Raw genomic sequence first — 14742 nt, forward strand, 5'->3', positions numbered from 1 at the left:
CCCAACGTCAACGCCTTCTGGACACAGTTCACCAATCTCCGGGCTCTGGACACCCAGGTAGCAGAAGGACCCTCTCGCTCATTCAGTCTCGTTACTGGTGGTCCAGTATGAACCGTGATGTCATCAGGTACGTCCAAAGCTGCTCAGTCTGTGCCACCTCTAACACTCCTCGTCATCTTCCCACAGGAAAGTTGATGCCACTTCCCATCCCACAGCGACCCTGGTCCCACCTCGGAATAGACTTCGTGACAGACCTCCCGAACTCAGAGGGAAATACCTGCGTGCTGGTAATTGTAGACAGATTCTCCAAAGCCTGCAAATTTATACCTTTGCGGGGTCTACCTACGGCAATGGACACCGCCGAGATGTTGTTCCAGCACATATTCCGTCATTTCGGTCTCCCTGAGGAGATTGTGTCGGACCGGGGTCCCCAGTTCATTTCTCACGTCTGGAAGGCATTCTTCAAGTCACTTGGTGTTTCTGTCCATCTCTCTTCAGGTTACCATCCACAGACGAACGGCCAGACTGAAAGGAAAATCCAGGAGCTTGGGCGTTACCTCCGGTCATACTGTTCCGAGGACCAACACAGCTGGAGCCGGTTCCTCCCGTGGGCCGAGTACGCACAAAATTCTCTATGCCAAGATACCACCGGCTTAACACCTTTCCAGTGCGTACTCGGTTTTCAGCCTCCGCTGTTCCCCTGGACGGAGGAACCTACACATGTTCCAGCTGTTGACTACTGGTTTCGAGAGAGCGAGAGAGTGTGGGACTCCGATGCCCGTAGAAGAGATATCTCCAGGGTGGTAAATGGGGGTAAGGTATGGCTCTCTACGAGGGACATCCGGTTGAAGCTGCCTTGTCGGAAGCTGAGTCCCCGCTACATTGGTCCGTTCGAGATCCTGAGGCAGATCAACGAAGTGACATATCAGCTTCAGCTCCCCTCCAGGTACAGAATTCATCCCACCTTTCACGTTTCACTTCTAAAACCATATTTCCCCTCTGCCACAGGAGTCACCGGAGCTGAAGCTGAGCCTCCTCCTCCTGAAATCCTGGATCAACCATCAGTCTACGCCGTGCATGAGATCCTGGATTCCCGACGTCGGGGTGGTCACCTGGAATATCTGGTCGACTGGGAGGGGTACGGACCTGAGGAACGATCCTGGGTGGCTAGAAACGACATCCTGGACCCTCAGTTGCTGACGGACTTTCATCAAAGCCACGCAGAACGTCCTGCCCCTTGTGGTCGAGGTCGCCCTCGACATCGGAGAGGGGCGTCGGGAGCCGCCCCTGGAGGAGGGGGTAATGTCAGGGTTCCACCTCAGCCACACACTCTGACCACACCCCCGGAGGATCCACCCAACCGTTCAAGATCACCTGATTACTGACTGTGCACCTGAACCCAATTACCACACCCCTATATATACCTGTTACACTCAGTCAGTCAGTGCCTGGTCTACAGATCACTTACCTCGCTTCACGGATCCTCCTGGATTTATGGACTGTTTCTCTCATCTGCTCCCTTGCTGTGTCTTCTCCCATTGCTGGACTGCGCAAGATAAGATCTTTGCTAAACCTTACCATTGAATTCTGTGTGACAATTCGTCCAATAAACATTATACTCCTGTTTTATACTTACCTCTGTCTCTGCCTTCGTCTGTGTGTGACAGAGGCTTTTGATGTGAAAAGGCTTTTACATTTGCCAAAAATATAACTTTTTATATTAAAAACAAAATAAGCAAGCCCTCCCCAGATTTAAAAAGTAACGCAAAAGTAAAGCAACGCATTACTTTCCATAGAACGTAACTGTCATGTGGAGAGGGAGACGAGAGGCGAGGGGATCCATATGCAAGCTTTTATTCAAGGGACGAGACAAGTACATGGTCAGACAGGCAGGGTCAGAACAAAAACAAACAGGTATAGCGGAGGGAGGCACGAGAGAAGTCCGTGAGGCTGGCGTGGGTCAATCAACGGCGAACATAATCCATAACGAGAGCCAGAAGCCTTACAATGAGCTAGAGTCCAGAAAGGCAGGCGGCGAGACAGACGAAACGAGATGGCCAGGCGAGAATATGAAACTCAGGAAACCAGGAACTCAGGAAACTAGGAACTCAGGAAACTAGGGAACACAGGAAATACAGATACTAGGAAACTTAGGAAACTAAGAAACAGTGCTAGCACTAGGAGAGCGCTAAACTGATACAATTCTCCACATAAACACTCCACAATACTCAGTGCTTATCGAGTGAAAGTCTGGGGCTTAAATAGGGCTGCTGATTGGCCACAGGTGTCTGGTGCAATCAGCATGGTGGGTAATGGGAGATGTAGTCCGGGTGTAGTGCAACAGTCTGTGTGTAATAATGGAGCGAGAGCAACATCTGGTGGTGAGCGGTCCGCAGAACACCGACCAGATTCGTGACAGTAACTAAGTAACGTAATTAGTTATTTTTTTAGAGAGTAACTCAATATTGTAACGCATTACTTTTAAAAGTAGCTTTCCCCAACACTGGTTACAAAGTTTCTTGCATCTGCGTTTGCGAGAGAAGGTAACGCACTCACCTTAGTCAGTGATAATGGTCCTCAGATGACGTCTACAGCATTTCCTGGCCTGAAAGAAAAGTCAAACACATTAGTTGCAGTGTTTATTGGCCTTAAGCAAATGGTGCTGTGGAGAGATGGAATCATGTTTGAAAGGACTGTATCCAAGTAGCTGAAATGCAACAACGTGGAAGCAAGCGGTCACAGTCACATGTTACAAGATCCCAGAAGTTCATTTATTGTCTAAAAGAAGAGATCATAAAATGTCTTGAGATTAGACTTTGTTAAGTGTTCATAGACTGTAATAATTAGTCAGTCTGGAAGAGACTGTGTGAGGAATGTTCTGCTGTGGTAGAGGAGTGAAGTAATGATTAAAAAAGAATGAGCAGTGTATATGATATTGTAAAATGAGTCATTCACGTTTTCTTAGATATGAGCCACAACACTACAATCACACCAAATTATCAGTCACTTCAAAACATTTGTGAGTAGTGATGAAGTTAATCAGATGAAAGGGGCGGAGTTATGGCCAGGAGTGTGTGTGTGTGTCATTTTTGTCTCCATCTCACACACACTTGCTCCAGTATCAGTGTAACTGACAGTAATGGCGTTTCTGCTGTGGTTCTTCAGGCTGCTGACAGTCCTGATCGTGTGTTACAATATGTGTGTGATGTTTCATTACACACCCGACACACACTCATCCAGGTGAGCGCATGAACTCCAGTACTTCAGCTTCATCTCTGAGCACATTAAGACTCTTCCTGTGAGTTGCTGTGATGGCTTTTCCTTTGGAAAATCAAAATGCCATTTAATAATTGCTTAACTTTAAATAATGAAGCTTAATATATAGATTTAATAGAATGGACTATGTTTAAATTTTTTATGACTCTACTCATTTTTCGCTTGTCATTGTGAAGGACTGTGTGCCGTTTGAGAAATGCACAGTGTGTCATTTTAGATTTTTATTTAATGTTTTAAGCATTTTACATAGCTGGGAAATGCCTGATATGATGAGATGCAACTCTAAAATGATGCATTTCACTGTTCAGATGTATGACTAATAATCACAAAAGCACAATTAATAATAACACCCAAGCGCACAAATGGAAACACATTTACGAAGGTGGTTTCAAACAACTAGTCTTAATATTTTAGAATGTAATTTCTAAAATCCAAACTAAACAGCTGTTCTAAACAGCTTTTCTGTTGCTGAAACAGTAGATAATGTCAGTGTCATTGGGTTTGTTTGCCTAGGAAATCAAAATCTGATAAAGATGTGTACATTGAACGTAAATGCGGAACTGCTTTGAATTTCTATAAAGCTGCTTTGAAATCATGAGAATTGTGAAAAGCACTTGCACAAATAAATTTGACTTGATTTCACAGGTGTTCTAGCAGAGGAACAGCTTAAGTTATAATGTTATGTTATAAATGATGTTATAAAACCACTCCACTAACCACAGACAGACACACAATGCTAAATTGTTCATTCCCAACACACTTTTAGTAATTCAGATCATTCAGACTACTTTAAATGTGTGATTTTCTTTTTTACATTCACTGTCTGCCATTCAGACATTAAGTGTGACTTTAAATGTCCTGCTATTTTTTGGACCACTGTGCATCACATTCCTCTTGATAGTTTATCTTTAGAAGTACTGAAGATGAACTGTATGTTTTTACATTTCCCGGACCGCTGTCTTTCTGTAGGCAAATGTTTGCTTTTTCCTGCAGTGATGATACTGAGGGTGTTTAACATCAATTTAAATACAGCTTTTCTATAAATTACAACCCTTTACAAAAATGAATCATAGTTTTACCACAAATAAAACAAAAAATCATGGTTACTACAAATTAGCCATGGTTTTGCTCCACTAACCATAGTTTAACCATGGTATTTGTAGTAAAACTGGCTATACAAATAGTTGTCTATACGCCACAAAAACCATGGTTAGGCTACTACTATTTTACCATAAATAAATTTTACTATTAATTTCACATTAAATAAAACCATGGTTATTTTTGTAAAGGATATGGACGTTTATTCCATTATTTATTCAACATATCCAGGAACTTTGTTGTGTTAATACAGGCTTGAGCAGGTGATTTAATAAGAATCACTCCAAGATACTGTGAAAATGAGATACGTGTATGTGCTAAAGGCTCTTATTTAATGCAGAAGAACCTAATTTCTCTCTTGTTTTTTCTCTTTCAGACAGGCGATGACGGACACACTTCAGCGGCTGCACTGTGCCAAACTCAAGCGCAAGTTCTTCGGCACCATGTCAGCCAAAAGGTGAAACCAGCGCTCCTTTTGTGCTCTTTTCCATACAGTGAAAGTGAAGGAGGGCAATAAACACAAAATTTCTCAAGAGCAATATTTGAAGGGGGCAGAAATAATACAGCCAAAACGTCTCCGGTTACTGTCGTAACCTCAGTTCCCTGAAAGACAGGAACGAGACATTGCATCAGAAGCGGACGATTTTGGGCACTCTCTTCCTTCCTAACCTACCTGAAATCTTATTGCACAACGCCAGTGAAGTTGCAACTCTTCGCTGGCCAGTGCCAATCAAGATGCCGATTATGGGCGAGGCTCTTCCGCTATATAATTGCGCTGTCTTGGTGGCATAAACTCAGAATCTTCCGACTGAACAGACAGTACAGCAGATCTGAGCAGAGAACACGGCAGCGTACGCAATGTCTCGTTCCCGTCTTTCAGGGAACCGAGGTTACGACAGTAACTGGAGACGTTCCCTATCAAGAATGGTTCACTCGACATTGCGTCAGAAGCTGACGCATTTGGGGACTGTATAGAACAACGCCATGTGAACAGTGAAGAGAGAACCCAGCCTTGGCAGAGTTAACAGCAGCTGTACTATGCAGAAGACATAGCGTAATCACCTCAAACTATCACAGCTAAAAATGTGTCATAAACATGAAACATAATAAAGCCAACAAAAAATGTGAGTGGTAAGGCCGGGCACAATAACAATATAACATACCCAGTGAGCGGCAGCAGCCGTCGCCAGTACCAAGCACACCAGAGTAATCAAGCTAGTGCACATAACGAGAGCTGAGCCAGACCAACGGCTCTGTGCCTCGTCAATTCTCACGCCGTATCATATAGACAGCGGAGGTACGATAGTACTGTGTAAAACAGCTCTCTCTATTAGTAATAAGGCGAGCATCGCAGACGGGGTACGGCGATGACTCCGCCCCCAAGCTTCACGTATACGACCTAGTCAAAACCACCCGCAGAGCCAATCGACTGATAGTTACAGGTGGAATTGCCGCCTGTACTCACCAACAGGACCTGAGAGGTTAGGGAGCTTACGTCCAACTTGTAAAATCTGGCAAAGGTGTTCTGTAAAGACCATCCAGCTGCCATGCAGATATCTTTGATAGAAATCCCCTTGGCCCAGGCCCAGGAAGAGGCAATCGCCCTTGTTGAATGGCCTCTGACACCAATAGGGCATTCCATTCCCTGGCTACAGTAAGCCAAAGCAATTGCATCGACTACCCAATGCGAAAGCCGCTGTTTGGAGACGGGCCGCCCTTTGGTGCCCCCTCCAAAGCATACAAACAGTTGCTCAGACTGACGAAAGCGAGCTGAGCGGTCAACGTAAGCGCGTAAAGCCCGCACTGGGCACAGCGCACGATGAGGAGCGGCGTTTAATGCTGCCAGCTCCGGAGTGAAAGCAGGAAGCGTTATCACCTGTGCCCTGAACGGCGTGGATAACGATTTAGGCACATAGCCCAATCTTGGTTTGAGTGTGATGTTGCAATCACCTGGTCCAAACTGCATGCTGTCAACATTCATGGAGAGCGCATGCAAATCTCCTATACGCTTGACCGAAGCCAGAGTGAGCAGCAGTGTTGCTTTAAATGACAGCTGTTTCAGACCAACAGACTGAAGCGGCTCAAAGGGTGGGTGTGCCAACGCCTCCAGCACCAGAGCCAGATCCCAGGGTGGCACGGTGGGAGGACGAGCACCACCATATAGCCCATGCTCCGTCCAGTCGCCTGGGCAATCTTCTTAGTGGCTTTTAAAGCGAAATCCGTCGCTGCACGCAGATCTTTAAATGCCTCGGGATCCTCTTTACCCTCGTCTAGGGATTTCAGTAGCTGTGCCTGAAAAACTTGGAGCACTGCCATTGTGTGGAGCACGGAGACTGCCTCCCCCGTGTACGCCTTGTCTGCAATATGAGCAGTCAGACAGCACGGCCTTGATGGCAGCTAGCACCCGACTTCAATAAGGCAGACGAGGGACAGAGATGAGCAGCGATGGACTCCTCGGTGGGTGGGATGCGCGTGTAACCCCGGGTTTCCGCCCCATCGACTTTTGTAAAGATCTCAGATCCACCGGCGTGGGTGCGAGCCGATTGGGGCGCAGCCCATGCCTTAGCGACCTCGTCGTGCAGGTCGGGGAGAGAGGGGGCTCGCTTCCTCAGAGCGGCAGCTCGGCGGCCCGAATCAAGGAACCATGAATCCGGCTTGCTTCTAGCCGGCTCATCAGCTTTCTCCCACTCGAGGCCGAGATCACTAACAGCCCTAGTGAGGATCCTGACGAGTTTGTCCTGAAACGCGGTGTGCCCTTCCACCTCAGAACGCTCTTCTGAAGCTTGAGCCCGGTCCTTTTCGGACGCTGTCAGCGACATGGCCTCGTCAAGATCGTTGCCCTCTTCTGCGCCAAACGAGATAATCTCCGAAGCACCAGGGGTGGGTCGAAGACTTTCTTCGGCAAAGTGCACAGGAGAGCGCAATGCGGGCAGTCCGATCCAGTGAGCGCTGCCTCCGCATGAGCGAGACCCAGGCATAGGATGCAGAACTTGTGTGTGTCCAGAGCCTCGATAGGTCCGGAACAAAGCGTGCAAATTTTGGACATGCTGGAACACCAAGGGGAAAACCCGTCTTCTTGCGTCTTCTCCACAGCTGTCTTCGAGTAAGATATTGCTTGAAAGGAAGATTTGAGTTTATGCCACCAAGACAGCGCATTATATAGCGGCAGAGGCCCCGCCCATAATCGCTGTCTTGATTGGCACTGGCCAGCGAAGAGTTGCAACTTCACTAGCGTTGTGCAATAAGATTTCAGGTAGGTTAGGAAGGAAGGGAGTCCCCAAATGCGTCAGCTTCTGACGCAATGTCGAGTGAACCGTTCTTAATAGGGAACTGTACTTGTAAGGATAAGTATGTGTAGACAGCAGGGTTGGGGCCATTCATGAATTGAATTGAGAATGAATGGTAAATTCCAATTCACTTCCTGGAATGGAATTGGAATTGCATGCAGCTGACAGGAAATGGAATTGGAATTGAATTGGAATGTCAGGAAACAGAATTGAAATCAAATAAATTCCACTAAATTCCACTTGAGATATTTAGGCCTGAGGGATGCAATCTTGGCGATGCCAAATTTCAGGAAATGATGATAATTCGATGCAATAAGAAGTGAATGATATACATGAATGAACATGACTCATTTTTTGTGAGTTGAGACATATATTATGTGGTAATCATATATTGAATGTATAGTACATCCAGAAACTTATCACCACTGTCATTCAATTATTAATTCATAATGTACAGTTCTCATTTTTATTTACTTGCATTTGATCAACTCTATTTCATACATTACTTGGTATTTGTAAAGCATCATAAATAAAGTTCAAATGTATGTCTCTAAATGCAATCACAAATAAATGCTCAGAAACAGCAATAAACGGAATTCAGTGGAATTTCCCTGAATTGAATTCCACTTCCTGTAATTCCAATTCAATTCCAACTCTGTTTCCTCTAATTGTTGTTGAATTCCAATTCCAATTCCATTTCCTTCTTTGAATTGGAATTGTTGAGTTCATTCCTGAATTGACCCCAACCCTGGTAGACAGCATGTTTGTAGCGTGGGGCACAAACTAACGCAAGGTTAATTGTAACACATGTAGATTCAATATTTCCACACCTCAGTAAAAGTTAATTTCTGGCTAAAGTAAATTTAAGTTTTTAGTATTCATTTAAAATTAGACAAATCTGCTATTGTTTTAATCTCCAGTCTATTATTTATCAGTTTAGATATGTTGTAAAAAAAATCCCTAAAAATGGTAATATACTGGCAGCTGTGGTTGCCAGCATCATACTGTAAAATACTGTGTGCTACTGTTTTTTAAATTAACAGCAAAATGCCATGCCATGTCATCTACAGTATACAACTGCAACTTAGCAGCATATATCTGTTAAATTACATACGACTCATAACTTTTACAATATTCCCTAAAACAGGCATGCATACAAACATACAAACATGCATAAAGTCTTTATTTGTGTCATGATCGGGGCTGTGGGTCTTCCCTCAGCCTCTCGAGGTCGCTGTTCCCCTTGCACTGCACTCCCCTGATTGTTCACGTCTGTCTTGTCATTTGCACTGATTACGCTCACAGCTGTAGATGGCGGGGGCGGAGACGCTCTTCCTCGGGCAGGCGGCGGCGACCGCTCTCTCTGTTCCTGACGCGGTGGCGACCGCTCTCTCTGTTCCTGACGCGGCGGCGACCGCTCTCTCTGTTCCTGACGCGGCGGCGACCGCTCTCTCTGTTCCTGACGCGGCGGCGACCGCGCTCTCTGTTCCTGACGCGGCGGCGACCGCGCTCTCTGCTCCTGACGCGGCGGCGACCGCTCTCTCTGTTCCTGACGCGGCGGCGACCGCGCTCTCTGTTCCTGACGCGGCGGTGACCGCGCTCTCTGTTCTGGACGCGGCAGCGACCGCTCTCGCTGTTCCTGACATGGCCCTCACCGTGCCTTCTGTTCCGGACGCGGCGGTGACCGCTCTCTGTTCCGGTTCCGGCGGCGACGACCGCTCTCTGTTCCGGACGCGGCGGTGACCGCTCTCTCTGTTCCTGACGCGGCGGTGACCGCTCTCTCTGTTCCGGACGCGGCGGCGACCGCTCTCTCTGTTCCTGACGCGGCGGCGACCGCTCTCTCTGTTCCTGACGCGGCGGCGACCGCGCTCTCTGTTCCTGACGCGGCGGCGACCGCTATCTCCTGTCCGGACGCGGCGGCGACCGCGCTCTCGGTTCCGGACGCGGCGGCGACCGCTCTCTCTGTTCCGGACGCGGCGGCGACCGCTCTCTCTGTTCCTGACGCGGCGGCGACCGCTCTCTGTTCCTGACGCGGCGGCGACCGCGCTCTCTGTTCCTGACGCGGCGGCGACCGCGCTCTCTGCTCCTGACGCGGCGGCGACCGCTCTCTCTGCTCCTGACGCGGCGGCGACCGCTCTCTCTGTTCCTGACGCGGCGGCGACCGCGCTCTCTGTTCCTGACGCGGCGGTGACCGCGCTCTCTGTTCCGGACACGGCGGCGACCGCTCTCGCTGTTCCTGACGTGGCCCTCACCGTGCCTTCTGTTCCGGACGCGGCGGTGACCGCTCTCTCTGTTCCGGACACGGCGGCGACCGCGCTCTCTGTTCCGGACGCGGCGGCGACCGCTCTCTCTGTTCCTGACGCGGCGGTGACCGCTCTCTCTGTTCCGGACGCGGCGGTGACCGCTCTCTCTGTTCCGGACGCGGCGGTGACCGCGCTCTCTGTTCCGGACGCGGCGGTGACCGCTCTCTCTGTTCCGGACGCGGCGGTGACCGCTCTCTCTGTTCCTGACGCGGCGGTGACCGCGCTCTCTGTTCCGGACCCGGCCCTCACCGTGCCTTCTGTTCCGGACGCGGCGGTGACCGCTCTCTCTGTTCCTGACGCGGCGGTGACTGCGCTGCACGGGCCTGGCCCGCCGTCCCTCCCCCTGAGTTGCCTTCCTCCGTACCTCCTCCCTCCAGACTTTGGGAACGTCTGGAAGCCGTTCCGTAGGGAGGGGGTACTGTCATGATCGGGGCTGTGGGTCTTCCCTCAGCCTCTCGAGGTCGCTGTTCCCCTTGCACTGCACTCCCCTGATTGTTCACGTCTGTCTTGTCATTTGCACTGATTACGCTCACAGCTGTTCACACTCTGGACTATTGTATAAGAACTCTCACTTCTCACTCTTGTTCAGGTCTGCATTGTCTTTTGTCTTCGTGTGTGTTTCTGTTCGGTTTGTTTTTGATCTTTGATTCTAGTGGTGTTGTGCCGTGTTGGCCTTTTGGTTTATGTTCATTTGTGTTTTAGTTTCATTAAATATTTTCCTTTTCTGCATTTTGGACCCGGACCTCATTTTTCCGTACACCCAACGTGACAATTTGTTCATAAATTTGTTCATAAAATACAAATGTACTCTCAAATCAGGCTTCAGTGAACACCAGCTAATGTTTTTCTTTCTTTCTTTTTTAAACAAATGGTTTATAAAACATATCAGATGAAATCACTGGTGTCTTTAATTAATCATACATTTATGTTCCTTTTGGAGCTCAAAGGTTTGGTTCCCATTTGTTATCCATTGTATGGGTAAACATTTCTACTTAATTTGTCTTCTAAGAGAATCAGCATAAGGTTGAGTTAAGGATGATATACTTCTGGACTGATGTTCTTCTTCATCATCTTGGGTCTTCTTCTGCAGTTCTTCCAGTTATCTTAGACACCTCTTTTCTCCATGCAGCTTTGATCCTCTTTTCTGGATTTATTCCAATAAAGTATCTGAAAAATGGTTCTTTGGTCTGATATTTTGATATCAGATAAAATTACTGGTAATTAATCATACCTTTATGTTCCTTTTGGAGCTCGAAGGTTTGGTTCCCACTGGTCTTCCATATGGGCAAAACAGACATCAGTTCTCCACGACAATATCTCCATTTGTCCTCCAAGAGAAAGTCATATGAGTTTGAGACAGCATACGCTTGAGTAAATAATGAGATAACCAATTTTAGGTGAATGATTTATTGAACAAACAATAGGCAAACTTACATTTTCTTAAAGAATGAGTCATCTGCTTCTCTACAAAGTCAGAACTACAAGGATAAGGAAAACATAATGTAAAGAATAGATAGCTTAGTTAACTAATTACAGACATCCCCCACAAAAATTACAATAAATTTTAAAAATAAAACAAAAACCCGTCAGATTCTTTGTCCATCTGCTGCTATTTTAGCAATTGCTAGCAGCGCTTTGAATACGTTCACAGTAATCATGGAAGAATTATGAATTTTGTTCATACACATGTATCCTCTGCTTAGATGAAGTTTGGGACATGTTTCAGTTACATAAATTGTGTGATGGTAATAAATAACAAATCAAATGCAGTCGGAGTATATGCTAAAGAGCTAACAATGCTATCATATCTTACTTGGTTACTGTTCCATGATTAAAATAATGAGCATAAACAAAATCTGCAAAGTCACGAAGCTCAAAGTTCAATGCAAATGGAGATATTTGTCTTTTAAAGAATTAGCATAGTATCACCTACAGAGAATGGCTGGTAAGGGACTACAACAAAATAATTCTGGGTTAATGACATTATACACCCATATAACCCCGCCCCCAGGAACATGCAAGGAAGGGTGCCTAAATGCTGCGCTGCTTTGGAGAAGAGGAAGAAGACTAGGGGTGCACGTAAAAATCTATTCATTTGCTGTATGAATCGCGATTCTGTCTTCTAACCATTCTAATGGATTTGCGAGACGTTTAGACGCGCACTAAAGGCAGTTTAGCCAATCACAACACACTCAGCCAGCTAACCAATCAGAGCCCATTGTGTACTTCTGAGGGATGGCCTTCACAGAAACAGGAAATCAACCGGCCGTTTTTATGCTAGCTGAAAAACAGTGTAAAATAAAGGTAAAATATTTGACAAATAATGCGATTTTTAAAAAACGAAGCATGAAGACATGTTGCTTTGCGCCCCATAAACACAATCAAGCCTTCAAAAAGATCCATGGTCTAAAAGGGTTGTCCCTATTCTCTTAATGGGCCCTGTTTTAGCAATCTAAGCGCATAGTCTAAAGTGCACTTTTGCTATTTTAAGGACAGGAAAAATGCTCGGCGCACCAGGCGCATGGTCTAAAAGGGTTGTCCCTATTGTCTTAATGAGTCGTGGGTGTGTTTTGGATGTAAAGTGCATCAAACCAATCAGTCTCATCTGTCATTCCCTTTAAGAGCCAGTAGCACTTGCACCATTGTGGATTTGCTATTTACACGGCGGAATTTGCGAGAACAAAGGCTGAACGCTTCTCCAAAGAGCATGGTTGGCGGAAAGGGGGCATTCACGGTCTGAGCCTACTCAAATGAGTTACTGTGCACCCCCTTTCAAAACTTTCCCCTCCTTACTGAACATGATCGTTTTCTAAAGTGAAAGTGAAACCAAAAAACAACTTGCATAAGAAAGCAATTAAGCAATATCCATTATGACATGTAGGTATTTTTACATTATGTACACAATAGTAATCTTTTACATTGTAATCCTTTAATTATTAATATTTGGCATTTTTTGTGTGCTGCTGTGTTGTGTCGCTGTGTGTGTAATAAGCAGAGTATATGTGCTTCCCTATCTGTTGTACACTCTGAGTTGTGTCAAGTGTATGAGACTAGGGGTCGCTCTTGGGAGCCCAAACACCTCTGATAGTTTTGAGAAAGGCCAATGAAATTGGGTGTGCAGATTTTGCATAGCTGGCCACGCCCCGGCCATCCGGGTATAAATTTGAGCGTGCTTCTGCTCCCTTGTTCTGTTTTTCGGAGCTGAAAGCAGCGTCTCTGTATGAGAAGCGGCATCATTCACTTCTTCGCCGTTGGATCTACGGCACAGGCAGCGGTCTCTCCCATCTCTAACACAAATAAGTGTTGTGAGAGTTCCTCTGGGTGCGTCGACGGCGATCTACAAGAGAAGATTCTCTTCTAATTGAGCAAGTTCTCTCTAAAAGAGCTGACACGGTACAGTCTGTGTGTGTACATCATGCCTTTCCGTCCGTGTCCTTCTGGTTGCGGTCTCTACCTTTCCCCTAACGGTCGGCACGATCGCTGTGTTCACTGTTTGGGGCGTGAACATGCTGACGCAGCGTTCGCTGAGGAAGGTTGTCAAGCCTGCGAAGACATGCCCTTGAGCATGATCCGCTCGAGAGCCGCATTCTTTTTGAAGAATCCGCGGCTCACCTCTACTGCTTCCCGCACCGGTCCTTCTACTTCCGGGTACAAGGCCGGCGTGATGTGCGTTGAGGAAGAGCGGGGTGAATTGAGCGAGGCTTTGCCGGGTGCGTCCCCGCAGGCCGCTCGTTCTACGTGCTTACCGATGGAGTGCCCGAATGATTTTGAAAGCTCGTCCCAGTACGGGTTGGATCTGTTGTTTGGCCTTCCTGCTGAGGAAAAGGCATGCTCTGCAGCATCAAAGGGAGAGTGTGAGCCGTCAGAGGCTGACACCGCTACTGAACTCACTGCTCCGGTGGCCAAGTCTCAGTCAGTGGCGGATGCCGAAATGGCCGCCGCACTTCAACGGGCAGCCAAGGAGATCGGGGTTGTGTGGGTTCCCCCGCCCAGTCCCGAACCTTCTAGACTGGACGACTGGTTCCTGGGTAGCGGACATGACTCAAGGCCACGTTCGTCCCCGGTCCCATTTTTCCCAGAGCTGCTGCAGGAACTACGTTCGGCGACCAACTACCAACTCCTGTGGCTAAACCCGGCCCGAGATGCGAGACGCTGAGAAAGTTCGCTTTCTTGACGCTCCCATTTCCCAGGCTGGTCTCTTTGGCGAAACCGTGGAAGAATGTGCCCAGCAAATGGAGGCCATCAAGCACATCCTGCCTCGGCGTGCAGCGAGCGCCAGCCCAGCTCCGCCGAAGCAGCAACCCCCGCCTGCTCCGCGCCGAGAGAGGCCCCCTACGAGAGCAGCTCAGGCCCCGCAAGCTGCCGGTCCTGCAGCTAAACCCGTCCAACGGTCCAGTTCTCGTAAGAAGGTGGCACCGCCAGCTCGTCCTCAGGTCACAAACAACCCTCGTCAGGCTTCAAAGCGTTCCTGAGATGGGCAGCCCAGGGAAGGAGGATCGTTTGACCTGTCCGGATCCATACTCGGCAAGGGGACGAGTGCTGGATTCGGCTCCAACTCGGCAGACAGCCACTACATGGTCAATAAAAGAGCAATTTCCTTCTTCTCTGGGCGTTACTCACAGCACCTCCGACCCTCTACATGACGATCGGATGCTGTGTTGTCTAGTCAGAACATGCGGTCACACACCTCATGTTCTGAAACAGCGAGTTCGTTCAGACGAATCCTCTCTTCAGGGGAATCCTCTGTTTAGCTCTCATGGCACGAACCCGCCGGGCAA

The 14742-nt window shown here is 47.6% G+C and overlaps 1 protein-coding gene across 1 annotated transcript in view; it reads left to right on the forward strand.

Moving 5' to 3' along the window:
* The first annotated feature begins 3147 nt into the window (after window positions 1-3147).
* Window positions 3148-14742, forward strand: part of LOC127162292 (alpha-2,8-sialyltransferase 8F) — a 37536-nt gene continuing 25941 nt past the window's right edge. Inside the window, exons 1-2 of the mRNA XM_051105067.1 lie at window positions 3148-3240; window positions 4751-4831. Of these exons, the coding sequence (XP_050961024.1) occupies window positions 3197-3240; window positions 4751-4831 (125 nt within the window). The 5' untranslated portion in view covers window positions 3148-3196. The remainder of the gene's footprint in view (window positions 3241-4750; window positions 4832-14742) is intronic.

Source organism: Labeo rohita, unplaced genomic scaffold (genome assembly GCF_022985175.1).
Source record: "Labeo rohita strain BAU-BD-2019 unplaced genomic scaffold, IGBB_LRoh.1.0 scaffold_88, whole genome shotgun sequence".
NCBI classification, from domain to species: Eukaryota; Metazoa; Chordata; class Actinopteri; order Cypriniformes; family Cyprinidae; genus Labeo; species Labeo rohita.